The sequence below is a fragment of the Macaca nemestrina genome, chromosome 14, assembly GCF_043159975.1.
Source record: "Macaca nemestrina isolate mMacNem1 chromosome 14, mMacNem.hap1, whole genome shotgun sequence".
NCBI lineage: Eukaryota > Metazoa > Chordata > Mammalia > Primates > Cercopithecidae > Macaca > Macaca nemestrina.
This window is the reverse complement of record NC_092138.1, coordinates 83,397,362-83,413,769: the sequence shown is the minus strand read 5'-3', so window position 1 is coordinate 83,413,769 and position 16,408 is coordinate 83,397,362. Positions and strand designations below refer to the sequence as shown.

Below are 16,408 nucleotides of genomic sequence, written 5' to 3'. Positions count from 1 at the left end.
ACGCCAGTCTAGCCCTGTCACAAGATGGCCCTGTTGTCCTCCAGTCCTAACCCGGCATTGTCAGCCGCTGTAGACACCTAACGATTCGTTTATTAAAAACCGGTGCCTGTTTTCTATTTCTTATGTCTTTCCCGGCTCCCTAGACTAAGGCGTCACTCTTTGCTCCCAATGAAATTAATTATGTGCCTCCGGCACTGTGCCCACCTTTTAAAGATCGCGTTTGTCAAGCTTTTTTTTTAAAAAAAAATTAATAGTATATGGTTGCTTGAATAAGACTTTATTTTCCCATCGGATTATATGTTCCTTGAGAGTAGGAGTAGGATCTTGCTCATCTTGGATCTCCCCAGGATTTAGTACGAAAGCACGAAGTTTGGAAACCAGCAGCCCAAATAATTCTTACTAGCTTTATGACCCTGGGTACGGTCTCCTCATCTATAAAATGTTGATAAATAAATAAAGGAACTAATTTCGAGCATCTTACACAGTGTATGGTGTAGAGCAGGTACACTACTCCTTTTCTTTTTTTAGCTTTCAGCGTACACAGTAGTTGCTGGGTATGTGTTTTAGACGAATGCAGAGACACCATAGGTGAATGATTTTTTTTTCCTAACAGCATGATTGTATTGACTCTTATCAATTGGTTGATATATTTGGTAAATACAACCTAATGTTTATTAAAGACAGTAATGCTAAATGGTATGAACATCTGCAAGAATAAACAATGCCGTATTTAATTAAATGCTTGAGACACTAGCAGAGTTTACATGTGGGATTTCAGTCCGTGTACATTTCAAATGTATCTTTGTGAAGAGGTTAAGAAACAGCAAACATTTCATTGTAAGGAGGGAGGCTAACTGTTCCTTTTAGTTTGTGATTAAAATATGGTGCATTGTATATGTGTGTACACATATTTTACAGGTGATTGTGAAGTGCTGACCAATTGCCACTGGACATAATTGAAACAAAATAGGAAAATGGCAGCAAACTCTTCAGGACAAGGTAATGACAGCGGGAATTTCTTTACTAGGAACATTTTCCCCGTATAGTAAATGTATTTGAATAAGAGAAAATTTAGCATAGGGCAGTTACTGTAGCCAGAATTTAAAAAATGAATAGCAGGACAGGAGCGGTGGCTCACTCCTGTAAGCCCAGTACTTTGGGAGGCTGAGGCAGGTGGACTGCTTGAGGTCAGGAGTTCGAGATGAGCCTGGCCAACATGGTGAAACCCTGTCTCGACTAAAATACAAAAATTAGTTGGGTGTGGTGGCAGGCACCTGTAATCCCAGCTACTAGGGAGGAGAATTTCTTGAACCCAGGAGGTGGAGCTTGCAGTGAGCCGAGATCGCGCCACTGCATTCCAGACTGGGCGACAGAGTGAGACTCCATCTCAAAAAAAAAAAAAAAAAAAAAGCAAAGAAAAAAACTACATTTGAAATACACTCATGTGCTGAATAATGACATACTGCTTATAGGATGGTGGTCCCATAAGATTATAACGGAGCTGAAAAATTTCGATCGCCTAGTGATATCTTGATAATCCTGACCGTGTGTAGGCCTAGGCCAATGTATGTGTTTGTGTCATTTTTAACAAAAAAGTTTAAAAAGTAAAAAATTAAACATTTTAAAAATAGAAAAAAGCCTATAGAATAAGGATATAAAGAAAATACTTTTTTTTTTTTTTTTTACAGCTGTACAGTGTTTTGTGTGTTTCTTGTTGTTGTTGTTTTGTTTTGTTTTTGAGATGGAATTTCACTCTTGTTGCCCAGGCTGGAGTGCAATGGTGCGATCTTGGCTTACTGCAACTTTTTTTTTTTTTTTTTGATACGGAGTCTCGCTCTGTCGCCCAGGCTGGAGTGCAGTGGCGCGATCTCGGCTCACTGCAAGCTCCGCCTCCCAGGTTCCCGCCATTCTCCTGCCTTAGCCTCCAGAGTAGCTGGGACTACAGGCGCCCGCCACGCCCGGCTAATTTTTTGTATTTTTAGTAGAGACGGGGTTTCACCGTATTAGCCAGGATGGTCTCGATCTCCTGACCTCGTGATCCGCCCGCCTCGGCCTCCCAAAGTGCTGGGATTACAGGCTTGAGCCACTGCGCCCGGCCAGGCTTACTGCAACTTCTGCCTCCCGGGTTCAAGCAATCCTCCTGCCTCAGCCTCCCAGATAACTGGGATTACAGGCACAGGTCATCACGATCGGCTAATTTTGTATTTTTAGTAGAGACGGGGTTTCTCCATGTTGGTCAGGCTGGTGTCGAACTCCCGACCTCAGGTGATCCACCCACCTTGGCCTCCCAAAGTGCTGGGATTACAGGCTTGAGCCACCGTGCCCAGCCCAGGATTTTGTGTTTTAAGCTAAGTGTTATTACAAAAGTCAAAAAGTTAAAAAAATTTAAAGGTTTATAAAATAAAGTTACAGTAAGCTAAGGTTAATAATGTATTATTGGAGAAGGAAAAATTTAATAAATGTAGTGGAGCCTAAGTATACAGTAGTATACAGTAACGTCCTAGATTTTTACATTCACTCACCACTCACTGACTCACCCAGAGTGACTTCAGTTCTGAAAGCTCATGCACAGTAAATGCCCTGTACAGGTATACCATTTTTTATCTTTTAAACTGTGTGTATGTGTGTGTGTGTGTATATGTGTATGTGTATGTGTGTGTTTTAAGATCTCAATTGGCTTTATTTGTGATTCTAGAATCAGGCAACACTTCATTTCATAAAATAGAATAAGTGTTCCCTAAGCCATATTTTTACTCTACCTTTTCTATGTTTAGATGCACAAATATTTAGCATTGTATTACAGTTGCCTACACTATTCAGTACAGTAACATGCTGTACACGTTTGTAGCCTTAGAGCAACAGACTGTACCATACAGCCTAGGTGTGTAGTAGGCTATACCATCTGGGTTTGTGTAAGTACACTGATGTTTGCACAACACAAAATCACCTGACAATGAATTTCTCAGAATGTATCCCTGTTGTTAAGCAACATATGATGGTAGATCTGGCATTGGATCAGATATACAACATCCTTTATATTATTAATCCTATATTTTAATCTATGTTAAGATTATTTACATTGAAATTGTATTCCCATTATTCACCTTATGGCCTCTTCTGACATCTATATTCGCTTGCTCTTTTACTTGAAATCAGAACCACTGTTAAAGAAGTTTTATTGTCATCATGCATTATCCGTGCCTTTATCTTCATTGCTGTAAAAACTTTTGTACACATTTCACCTGTGTTAAGATAGCTCCAAAACAAATCAAGTCAGACACATTTGCTGCTATCAAGGAGTTTTTATTTTAAAATGTTTATAAAAGTAAAATTTACTCTCTATAAAGTATTGAATCTCATTTGGCAAGCAGTTAACTGCTTAACTACTGGAAGGACGCCTGTATTTCTGTTCTGTGTCAAGTCTGAAGTCCTGTTTGACTCTACGTATATTTGACCTATCTTCATATTTTTAAATTACTCATCTCTGTTCTGACTTTTTAAATCTTAGTTTTGTCTTAAACTTATGAACTCTTAAAAGTGTATACTCCTTTTGGTTAGGAGATCAAGACCATCCTGGCTAACACGGTGAAACCCCGTCTCTACTAAAAATACAAAAAATTAGCTGGGCATGGTGGCGGGCGCCTGTAGTCCCAGCTACTCGGGAGGCTGAGGCAGGAGAATGGCATGAACCCGGGAGGCGAAGCTTGCAGTGAACCGAGATTGCGCCACTGCACTCCAGCCTGGGCAGCAGAGCGAGACTCCATGTAAAAGTGTATACTCCTTTGGTCCAGCTTCTTTCATTCACCATACCGTCTGTGAGATTCATCTGTATTGTCATATTTTGCATGGATCAGTAGTTTGTTCCTTGTTATTGTGGAGTAGTATTCCATTGTATGACTATATCACATTGTGTTTATTCATTCTTCTGCTTGTGAGCTTTGGGGTTTTCTCAGTTTTGGCTGTTGTGAATAAAGCTGCTGTGAGCATTTAAAGTCTCTTTTGCAGATACTTTTTTTTTTTCTTTGAGATGGAGTTTTGCTCTTGTTGCCCAAGCTGGAGTGCAAAATAGCATGATCTCGGCTCACTGCAACCTCCGTCTCCCGGGTTCAAGCAATTCTCCTGCCTCAGCCTCCCGAGTAGCTGAGATTACAGGCACATGCCACTATGCCCGGCTAATTTTTTGCAGAAACAGGGTTTCACCATGTTAGCCAGGCTGGTCTCGAACTCCTGACCTCAGGTGATCCGTCTGCCTCGGCCTTCCAAAATGCTGGGAATTACAGGCGTGAGCCACTGCACCTGGCCTCAGATACTTTTTTTTTTTTTAAGAGACAGGGTCTTGTTCTGTCACCCAGGCTGGAGCTCTGAGGTGGATGATAGCTCACTGCAGCCTCAAACTCCTGGGCTCAAGCAATCCTCCCGCCTCTACCTTTCAAAGTGCTGGGACTGCATGCGTGCATCACCATGCCTGGCTAATTTTTTTATTTTTTTGTAGAGAGAGGGTCTTGCTTTGTTGCCTGGGCTGTTCTTGAACTCCTGGCCTCAAGAAATCCTCCCACCTTGGCCTCCCATAATGTTGGGATTACAGGCATGAGCCACCATGCTGGGCCACTTGTACCATTTTATTATTTTAGTATACGTGCTGCCGAAGTGAGCTCTCTACTGTTTTATATTCTCTCTAGCAATATGTGAATGTTCTGGTTGATTCACATTTACTTTTGTCAGTCTTTAATTTTAGACATTCTAGAACATATGAAGTGACATCTCATTGTAGTATTAAAATGCATTTCCTTGATGACAAGTGCTGAGCACTTTCTTTGTACTTACTGGCCATTGTGAATCTTTCTTTACGAAGTGTTTGTTCACATCTTTTACTTATTTTCTAAAAATCGGCTTATTTCTTTTCTTAGCAAGTTGTTTTGTTTTCATTTTTCAGTCTGGATACAAATCCTTTGTCGGATATGTTTTGCACATATTTCCTCCCAGTCTTGCTTGCCTTTTCATTTTCTTAATGAGCTTTGGGGTTGTCTTATGGTGTTGTTCTTATCCTGTATGTCATGTGTTATTTTTCTCTGGCTGCTTTTAGGATTTTCTCTTTGTATTTCAGTGGTCTGACTGTGGTATGCCTAGAGGTGGTTTTCTTGTTTAGGGTTTGTTGAGCTTTTTGGATCTGTAGGTTGATGTCTTTCACTAAATGTGGGATGTTTCTATCCATTATTCAAGTACTCCAAGGCTCTGCTTATTTTTCCTCAATATTTTTTTCTCTGTTTTTCAGATTGGATAATTTCTAATGCTCTAACTTTAATAACTGTTCTGCCATCTCCAATCTGCTGTTAATTGAACATTTTGTTTCAATTTACTTTTTAGTTCTAGAATTTCCATTTGATTATTTTCCATAGTTCATATTTCTTTGCTGAAATACCCCTTTTATTTATTGTGTCTTTTTCACTTGAGTCCTTGAACATATTTATAATGGCTGATTTTAAATCCTTGACTGATAATTATATCATTGGGGTTATCTTGGAGTTGGTTTCTGTTGACAGCATTTCGGTGCATATGTGTCATGTTTTCCTTTTTCTTCCTATAACTCGTGATTTGTTATTGGGTACTGGACATTGTGGAAACTCTGGATTCTGTTATATTCTTCTGAAATGTGAATTTTGTTCTAGCAGACAGCTTGACTCAACTCAGACTCGACTCCAAAATCTTGTCTCTCCTGTGTTGGGCAGCAGCTGAAATCTTGCAGCGTTTTTCAGCTTCCACCATCTGCTTTATTGATGGGCTGCCTGGGATCTCCCCTGGGTATGTGTAGTTCAGCAGTGAGAGAAAACTTTGAGTGGATTTTATATGCATGAATTGGGCTTTATTCCTTCTGCCTTTCCCTCAAGCCTTGCCCCTAATTTTTTGGCTATTCTGTCAGCCCTGAACTTGAGTTCTTCTCTGACACCTCAAGCTAGTAAGGTGAGGCTAACCAAGCTGTTAGTGGATTAGGGAGTGCTTCAGGCAAAAGGCCACAAGTTCCCAAATCTCACCAGTTGCAGTTTCTGCCTGATATTAGTCAGACTCCAGTGCCTTTAAATAGTGAATTTTTAATATTTTAGTATTATATTTGTGGCAGGATTAGCCCAACCAGACTACTCTGCCAGTTGAAAGCTTGCTGATTCTGTTTTAGTTTATTAATTATATTTAGGACAAACTAAAGGTTACATGAGTTTCGTAGAATTATAGTATTGTAAAAATCAAGTTGTGGTGACAGCTTACCAGCTGTAACCAGCTAATACCATTCTGTTCTCCTCTCACATAGCCATGTGTGATTTGTGTGCTCTGTGGACTAATCATAGGTCCACATTCCCTTGTGGTTGTTGACCTCTTTATTTTTCCATTAAATTATAAGGGCCCATATTAAAAATAACTTAATTTGAGCTCAAATGAAAACTAAGAGAAGTCTATTTTGGAAACATAATACGCTGCTAAAAACCACACAATGCACTCCAAATGAACATAGATTTTCAATTATCCCACTATTAGCACAAATCATTGAGATTTACAATATGCTGGTTACTTTTTTTGTAGTTGTAGTAAAAATGCAATCATTTTTAGTATTACCTTTGACTGATCCATAGTCAGGTCCACTATGAAACATCCCCTAATCTAAATAGAAATGAATTTAGCCTTTTGGCTTCTGTTGCTCCTTTGTCAGGGATCTTTGTTGGTGTCATGGAACTGCTGCTACTAGGAACCAGCAGAGGGAGTCCACATCGTGTTCTAGAGACTCCCAGACTCCAGTGAAATTTTAAAATTCTTATTTATTCAGATCTATTGTATTTTTTTTCTCTCTGTCTTTTTAATTTTTTTAAGAGGCAGGGTCTTGCTTTGTTGCCTAGGCTGGAGTACAGTGGTGTGATTGTAGCTCCCTGCAGCCTCCAACTCCTCAGCTTAGCATCCCAAGTAGCTGAGACTATAGGCACATGCTACCACGCCTGGCTAATTTTTTTTCCTTTTTTTTTTCCTGTAGAAACAGGGTCTCGCTTTGTTGCCCCGGCTGGTCTTGAACTCCTGAACTCCTGTTCTCAAGCAGTTCTCCCACCTTGGCTTCCCAAAGCATTGGAATTGCAAGTGTGAGCCACCGTGCCTGGCTGTATTTTACTTTCTGTAGTAAATAATTTCTGTACTGTTTGTATGTATAAGAATTACTTAATAGGGAGATTTATGCCAAGGGCCGTAATTACCTTAAAATGACAACTGAAAGAACCATGATATAAAAAAAATCTTTATGTGTTGTAATTTATTAATGTAAATAAATATATTTTACTTATTTTGTCTGGTGTAGAGAACAATTCCATTGTTTTGGGGACTAAGCCCTCTTTCAGATCTAGCAGTCTTTCATGCCGTCATAGTAATCAGGACTGCTAAATTTCATATGCTCTTGACAGTCACTGCCGTCCCATGTTCTTCATACTGTCCAGTGTAGTGTGGAACATTTGGTAGGCTTTCAATCATGAGAATTTTAGTATGCAGAGGCAGACTGTCAACCTGGAGTTTGGACAAGATAACAAAAGCAGCAGAGTCTTTCATTATTGGTAAATGTCAAGGTCCTGTGATGATGTGGTGGCATCGGATTGGTTCAGCCTGATTTCAGAGAGACCTGGTGAAATACTGAGTAAGGAACATGAATTCTTTTGTTTGATTTTTTCAATTTTACAGATACCTGAAAATGCAACCATAAGATCTGCAGATCAGGTAGTAGGAACTATTGCTTTTGGGCCAGTCCAGGTGCTCTCAGCTGTGATTTCAGCATGCTGCATAGGCATGGAATTGCAAGGCTCCTGGGAAGTGTCTTGTTTGACCTCAGACCCAAGTACAAGTCTTCACCTAAACCATGGATGGTCCAGAAGGAAAGCAAGTTTATTCTTCAGGTTTATACTAAAGTATGCTACCTCTCAATTAAGAGTTTGTCCCAGTGATGCATAAAAAGCATCTGAAAATTCTTGTATTTGTACCTTTTTAAAGATGAGAGTACGGATACAAAGACACAATTTGGAGTAGGTTTCTAAAGGCTAAATTTCTTTTTGTTGCATTTTAATTGCTACGGCAAAGAGAATAAATTAGATTTCTGATGCTAGGCCTGACCTGTAGGCTCCAGATTGAAATTGTAACTGGAAAGAATACTATGTAAAGTAATCTGAGACTGTATAGTTAGGAGAGAGTATGGGATCCCCACGTGCACTCAGAGTGGCCTGGGAGTCTGAAATGTGAATATAATTAGAAAGCTGCATGCTAAGTAGTTGTGGCCTATCTAGTGAGAAACTGTTCACTGATAGAGAATTGTCGATATGGGATGACAGGAATCTAGTGATGTTAACCTAATGACTAGGGAGAAAGAATGCTAGATAATAATAAAAATAATAGTGTGTATTTATTAAACAACTACCATGTGGCAGGCAGTGTTCTAGGACTTTTACTTACGTTTTTCTGTATTTCCTGTAACCACCCTTTAAAGCTGTTACTGTTATCTCCATTGGTCCTGAGGCATGGTGAGGTAATTTTCCCAATATTCAATAGCAAGCAGTAGTGCTGAGATGAGAACCCAAGTTGATTCCAAGTCCCAAGTTCGTTGTTCATTCTGTTTTCCCATACTGCCCTTCAGTAGGGGGAATTACAACATTCTGATGATAGCACTGATAGGAAACCACTGGGAGCTCGAGACAAGGGGCAAAAGACCTCTTCTTAATCTTTATTGGGATTAATCTAATCTTCTACATTGGTTGTTAAGCAGAAAATCCTTTAAGTGAAAAGGGCCTGTGAGTTTATATGTGAGAAGAAAAGAAAAATGAGTGGGGAAGAAAGATTGATTCAAGCAGAAGATACATCATCATCTTACCAACCTCAATGGGTAGAAAAAGTGGCAGTAGTGTTAAGAGGAGTGAGTCCTTAGGTCTAGGTGAAAGAGAATATGAACACAGACAAATCACCTGAGCAGACATTAGGACTTGATTCCTTTTCTTTGTTATGTATTTTTGGTAAACTCTGAAAGGTGGCTTATGATTTAGTGATTTTTTAATCTTGCAAGATATAGGAAACGTTCGTCATTAACTAGATTTAGGACAGAGCAAGAAAATGGATTCTTTCCTAGAATCCGTTTAGAGACCCTGTCTCTAAAAAAACAAAATTAATAAAAAAAATTAGCTGGGCATGGGGCTGAGGTGGGAGGATCGCTTGAGTATGGGAAGTTGAGGCTTCTGTGAGCCCTGATCATACCACTGCACTCTAGCCTGCACAACAGAGTGAGACCCTGTCTCAAAAATAAATAAATAAAAGAAGAAATGCAGCCCTGGCAACACCTTGATTTTAGCCCAGTGAGACCTCTGACCTATAGATCCGTAAGACAATAGATTTGTGTCATTTTAAGCCACGAATTTTGGGTAATTTATTACAGCAGCCATAGAAAACCAATGCATATTTAACTGCAAGAACCAAAAAAATCTAGGACCCCTCCATGACACCTTCTTCCTCATTCCTTCCTAGTCAATCCATCACTCTCCTCCTGATTTAACTTCCTAAATAGCTATTGGATCTGTTTGTATCTCTGCATTTCCATCCACTAATAACTTTTATTATCTCTAGCTCTTTCTACTGTGATAGTTTCCTATTTTCTCTTGTCTGTTCTCGACATTGCAGTCAGAGTGATCTCTTTAAAGGCGGAAAGGTTATTTTGTTCCTCACCCCTAATTTTATGCCTTAGATTTCAGTTCAAGCATCACCTCCTTTGAAAGCCTTCTCTGACACTGCTCCCCCAACTTTCATGCTAGGTTAAGTTTATTTAGCATTCATTCCTACAATAATGATTGTTATAAATGCTCATCAAATGGTTTCTTTATTTCAGACTACTCATGTTAGATTTTAATGACACATTCATTCATGTGATTATTTGATTGATCTGTTTTCACCGGACAGTTTGAAAACCATGAGAGCTAGAATCATGTCAAGTTTTGCCTTATCATTGCATCCTTAGAACCTAACTTTGTGCCCGTGTGTGATAGTGTGAAAGACTGCTCGATCTGAAAGAGGGCTTAGTCCACAACACAATAAATATTTGTTGAATCAATAAAATAACTGAAAACATGTTAAACTAATAGTGCCATAGTGACATTCCTCTAATACTAAACATAGGTGTCTCCGGTATGGTACTTTAATGTACTATACAGTTGTGAAGAGTCTATAGCTTGTAGGATAACCACTCGACAGGATTTAAGTAATCTTTTAAAAATTATTGTTATGAAAGTGTAGTAGATTGTCCGTAACTATATAATCAAAATAATTTTCACTTTTAGCTTGAGATTTTTTTACAATAAGAAGAATTTCAGTTAGTCTTCATTTAAGTGTGATAGAGCTGTTAAAGGAAAATGATTATCAGCTCTTAGATTTTAAATGCAATCTGATGTAATGCTAGTTACTTGAGAGTGTTTTTAGTGACAAAGAAATGTGCGGGAGGAAAAAAAAGAAATGTGTGGGAGCCAAAATGTTTCCATGAATGAATGAGAAAATGAGAACATACGTGATTGTGAATGGAGATAGTGTTATAGTTCCAAAAGTGGAAATGTTTTTTCAAACAAAAGCCAGGCAACAGAGCGAGACCCTGTCTCTTAAAAAAAAAAAAAAAGTTTGAAACAGATTTTTTAATTTGTTTTTTAAAAAGGTTAGTTATAAAGGGATATTAAATAATTCCAGCCAATTACTTAGAAACATAGCTTGGTTAAAAAAAAAAAAAAAAAAAAAGAGGCCAGGCACGGTGGCTCACGCTTGTAATCCCAGCACTTTGGGAGGCCGAGGTGGGCGGATCACCTGAGGTCAGGAGTTTGAGACCGGCCTGACCAACATGGAGAAACACTGTCTCTACTAAAAATACAAAATTAGCCAGGCATGGTGGCTAATGTGTAATCATGGTGGCATGATTATGCGTGCCTGTAATCCCAGCTACTTGGGAGTCTGAGGCAGGAGAATCGCTTGAACCTGGGAGGTGGAGGTTGTGGTGAGCCGAGATCACGTCACTGCACTCCAGCCTGGGTGACGTGAGTGAAACTCCATCTCAAAAAAAATAAAAGAAAAATAAATAAATAAATAGTTTCTGCTAGGTTTGCTGTAATCCTGGTATTTTGGGAGGCTGGGGTGGAAGGATCACTTGAGCCCATCAAGACCAGCCTGGGCAACACAGCAAGAACCCTGTTTCTATACTATTTAAAAAAATTAAAGTAATAGTTCTTACCATACATGAGATAATATATTAAACATCTTTGTGCTTCTGAGACTGAAAAGAGATGCATTGAATTATATCAGGAGACTATATAGGTTAAAAAGAAACCCTCATGTAGTGAGTATAACATTGTTAAAAGTTATATATTGATGCCCTAGTTAGAGTAAGTTTGAACCCTGAAATTAACAGAATCTTACCATAGAAAATTGCGGGCTGGGTGTGGTGGCTCATGCCTGCAATCCCACTACTTTGAGAGTCTGAGGCAGGAGGATTGCTTGAGGCCAGGAGTTTGAGATGAGCCTGGGCAACATAGTGAGACCCTGTCTCTACAAAAAATTGAAAAAAAAAAATTAGCCAGGTGTGCTAGTGCACACATATAGTCTTAGCTGCTTTGGAGGCTGAGGCAGGAGGATCGCTTGAGCCCAGGAATTTGAGGCTTCAGTGAGCTCTATTTTTAGTTTTTTGAGGAACCTCCAAACTGTTCTCCATGGTGGTTGTACTAATTTACATTCCCACTAACAGTTTACAAGGGTTCTCTTTTCTCCACATCCTTGCCAATGTTTGTTATTGCCTGACCTTTGGATAAAAGCCATTTTGACTGAGGTGAGATGATATCTCACTGTAGTTTTGATTTGCATTTCTCTGATGATCAGTGGTGTTGAGCACCTTTTCATATTGCACTATTTCTTGAACAGGTCTCTATCTCACTGCCTGTCTCCGATCCTGGATTAACTTTTCCCTGCAGCAGGTCTCTTCTACCCTGTAATCTATTCTCTGTTACCACCAGAGGGTGTTCGAAACCGTGCCAAGATTGATCTCTGCCTCGTCCTTTTCTAAATACTCTCAGTAGCTCCTCATTGCCTATTTGATGAAACTAAGAATCTACATGTAATACAAGGTCCCTAAATATCTGACTGTTTCTTAACCTTCCCAGCTGCTTCTTTCACTGCTTTTTCCACACATAATTTGTGCTAGAGTCACTTGTATTTATTTGCCAATTCCCAAGCATTCCGTTCCATTTCATTCTTTAATGTCTGAAGAGATTTGGGGCATGGAGAAAATACTCATCACTGCTCATAATTTAATACTCAGTTTAATAAACCTACTTATCTAATACACTAAGGTTCTAAAATAAAATGTTTTAAAACATTTAGGTGTGGTGGCTTACGTGTGTAATTCCAGTACTTTGGGAGGCCAAAGTGGGAGAATCACTCGAGCCCAGGAGTTTGAGACCAGCATGGGCAACACAGGGGAATCCCATTTGTACAGAAGCTTTTAAAAATTAGCCAGGTGTGGTGGCACATGCCTGTTGTCCCAACTACTTGGGAGGCTGAGGTGGGAGGATGCCTTGAGCTGGGGAGGTCAAGGCTGCAGTGAGCCTTGATTATGCCACCTGCACTCCACCCTGGGCAACAGAACAAGACCTTGTTTCAAAAAACATTTTTTAAAAACATTTAGACATTGTTTACAAGCTTAGTTAAATTATGTTTAATAACAGTTTAAATTACAATTATAATTAATTATAGTGTCTGTTAAACTTCACTTTATATAGTGGTCAAAAATTTACCTAAAATTAAATGTATTTTAAAATACTAACCTGTTGGTTTAATTTATACATTCTATACTTGTTTTTTCTTTTCTTTTTTTTTTTTTTTTTTTGAGACAGGGTCTCGCTCTGTTGCCCAGGGTGGAACGCAATGGCACAAGCATGGCTCACTGCAGCTTTGACCTGCCAGGTTCAAGCCATCTTCCTGCCTAAGCCTCCTGAGTAACTGAGACCACAAGTGTGCACTACATCCAGCTGATTTTTCTTATTTTTAGTAGAAACGAGGTCTCACTATGTTGCCCAGGCTGGTCTTGAATTCCTGGGCTCAAGTGAACCTCCTGCCTTAGCTTCCCAAAGTGCTGGGATTACAGGCATGAACCACTGCACTCGGCTGATATACTTGCATTTTTATATTTCCCTAGAGTTACAATACTCTTCCAGATTTCTATTTCTATACTTTTCCAGAATTACAGTAATTTTTCTATACCTTTGTAGGTTACAGTAATCTTACCACTACCAAAACAAAGCAAAATTTCAAATTACTGAGAGTTCAGAGTTGTTGATGGATTTGATTCTTAATTAAAACACAAGGTTTGGTTATGCCTAACGCTTATCCAAAGGCTGTGCTGATGGGAACCTAAAGTTGTGTTGATGTGCATTAGTTCCCCTCTATAATTGAATGTTACCTGCTCAGGGGGATTTTTTTTTTAAGTTCATGCCTTTCTCCTAGACTGTTAGTTTCTTGCAGCCTAGAGTTATTCCAGGAATTGAAATATTCTTTATTTTGTGTGTGATCAGTGTTTCATAGCTCAGTGTTCTGTTGTCATTATAACTTGCCCTTTTCTGGCAACAGTAGTGCCAGGAATTATAGATGTCTCCTCTCCTGAGCAATCAGGGATGAGTTACGTACTGTGAGCTCTCTAGGATATTGGACTAATTCACCCTTTTAGAACTCACAATGTCTACTCAGGCATTGTGTGTGATTATAGGCAGTCATCAGCCACTGCGTCTCCTTTAAAAATACATCCTACTGTATGTGTTCGGGCCTGTGCTGATCTGAATTTCTTGTTGTTGGTACATGACCTGCTTTTTTTTGGAACTGTTTGGCTTAGTCACACATAATTCCTTGCATCCACCCTACCCTCCTTGTACTGAAACAAAAAAGTACACGGCTATACTTCATAAATAGACATATACTTAACAGGAGAAACAAAACACCTAAGTGTTAACACCAACCTAGTTATTAATATAATAAGACACTGGATACCCTATTCACCCTTCTTTGCAACTATCATGTATCTTAGCTTTCCCTTTTGCATCTCATTATGAATTCATGGCTTATCACAGACTTAATTTATTCCATTTAGCTGTAATTATTATTCTCTTTTTAATGTTCAAATTGTGACAGCCTGGCTAACCTCAAATTGACTTTTTTGTCCTTTTATCACTTACCTTGGACCTTTTTAAAAAATTCTTCTCGGCCGGGCACAGTGGCTCACGCCTGTAATCCCAGCATTTGGGAGGCTGAGGTGGAAGGATTCCTTGAGACCAGGAGTTCAGGATCAGTCTGGGCAACACAAACTTTGTCTCTACAAAAAATAAAAAATTTAGCTAGGAGCATGACTGGTGGTGCCTACATGTAGTCCTAGGTACTTGGGAGGCTGAGGTGGGAAGATGGGTTAAGCCCCAAAGTTTGAGGCTGCAATAAGCCATGATCCCACCACTGCACTCGAGCTCTGGGTGACAGAGCAAAACTTCATCTCTAAGAACAAAAAATAAATGGATACATAAAAATGTTAAAAGTCTTCTTGCTTTCTGACAAGATAGTCCAATCCCATTTTGATATTTTTTTTCTGCCCTAAGACATTGAACTAGTATTCTCCCTAAAACTCTGGGGGTTTTTTTGTTTTTTTTTTTTTCGTTGTTGTTTTGTTTTGTTTTTATAGAGACAGGGTCTCACTGTGTTGCCCAGGCTGGTCTCAAACTCCTGGCCTCAAATGATCCTCCCACTTTGGCCTCCCAAAGTGCTGGTATTACATGTGTGAGCCACTGTGCCTGACCTCTGGTTCCTTCTTAATGGAGAATAGTATTAGAGACCAAAATCTGTTCAACATGGAGTTGAGGATAAGGAGGGAGGCATTTTTACTGGCCGTTGTAGTGACAGAGCAGGAGACCATGTTTCTTTTAGGGCATATGTTAATAATGGCAGTCCAATTTAACATTACTAGATCTTTTTCCGTCTTACCATTTTTCTTTATTATAAGGTTGCATTGACCATGACCACTATCATATTGGCATATAACTTTCTTTTTTTTTTTTTTTTTTTTTTTTTTTTTGAGACGGAGTCTCGCTCTGTCGCCCAGGCTGGAGTGCAGTGGCGCGATCTCGGCTCACTGCAAGCTCCGCCTCCCGGGTTCACGCCATTCTCCTGCCTCAGCCTCCCGAGTAGCTGGGACTACAGGCGCCCACAACCGCGCCCGGCTAATTTTTTTTTGTATTTTTAGTAGAGACGGGGTTTCACCGTGGTCTCGATCTCCTGACCTTGTGATCCACCCGCCTCGGCCTCCCAAAGTGCTGGGATTACAGGCGTGAGCCACCGCGCCCGGCCCATATTGGCATATAACTTTCTGTGTGAAGATCCCTCTGCCAGGAATGCTTCCTCTCACCCCTTTTCACTAGTTGGCAAAGTTCTTGCCAAGTAAAATGAGAGGAGGAGGGAGTAGAATGAATTTCATTTAAAGCTCAACCTAGTTCAGAAATGTTAAACAAAACCAGAACAATTGAATATTCTTCTGATATCTTCCAGTATTTTTATTGAATTCGTTTTCTTCCACTAAAAAAAAAAAAAAAGGAAAAAAAAAAAAAACAATCTCGAATCAAGCTATCCTGTCAGCTTGGTGTTAGATTTGAAAATCATTTGTCAAATTATAGTTACATCATACTCTCAGCATTTATAAATTTTTCATCTGGGGACAGTGGCTCATGCCTGTAATCCCAGCACTTTGGGAGGCCCCGAGCAGAAGGATCATTTGAGGTTAGGAGTTCAAGACTAGCCTGGCCAACATAGTGAAACCCTGTATTTACGAAAAATAAAGAAATTAGCTGGGCATGGTGGCATGTTCCTCCTGTAGTCCTAGCTACTTGAGAGGCTGAGGTGGGAGGATCGCTTGAGCCCAGGAGGTCAAGGCTACAGTGAGCTGTGATGGTGCTACTGCACTCCAGCCTGGGTGAAGGAGCAAGACCCTCCCTCTAAAACTAACTAAATGGATAAATAATTTTTTAGTACTTCTAAAAATTACTCTTCAAATTTCATAGTATTAAATTTTAAAGTGTTTTTAAAATTCGCGGCCAGGCGCAATGGCTCATGCCTGTAATCCCAGCACTTTGGGAGGCTGAGGTGGACAGATCACGAGGTCAAGAGATCAAGACCACCCTGGCCAACATGTTGAAACCCTGTCTCTACTAAAAATACAAAAATTAGCTGGGCGTGGTGGCACGTCCCAGCTAATTGGGAGGCTGAGGCAGGAGAATCACTTGAACCTGGGATGCAGAAGTTGCAGTAAGCCAAGATCATACCACTGCACTCCAGCCTGGTGACAGAGCAAGACTCCATC

The 16,408-nt window shown here is 39.7% G+C and overlaps 1 protein-coding gene across 9 annotated transcripts in view; it reads left to right on the top strand.

The window, feature by feature from the left end:
* INI (INTS3 and NABP interacting protein) overlaps positions 1 to 16,408 on the top strand; it is a 65,342-nt gene that overhangs the window by 29,522 nt on the left and 19,412 nt on the right. For 7 of the 9 annotated variants that reach the window (XM_071078184.1, XM_024792605.2, XM_024792604.2 and 4 more), the window contains one exon: positions 919 to 999. In XM_071078184.1, the coding sequence (XP_070934285.1) occupies positions 975 to 999 (25 nt within the window). In that variant the 5' untranslated portion in view covers positions 919 to 974. Of the gene's footprint in view, positions 1 to 918; positions 1,000 to 5,683; positions 5,800 to 7,012; positions 7,116 to 16,408 lie in introns of those variants that run through there. The other 2 variants (XM_024792607.2, XM_071078186.1) reach the window with 2 other exon arrangements.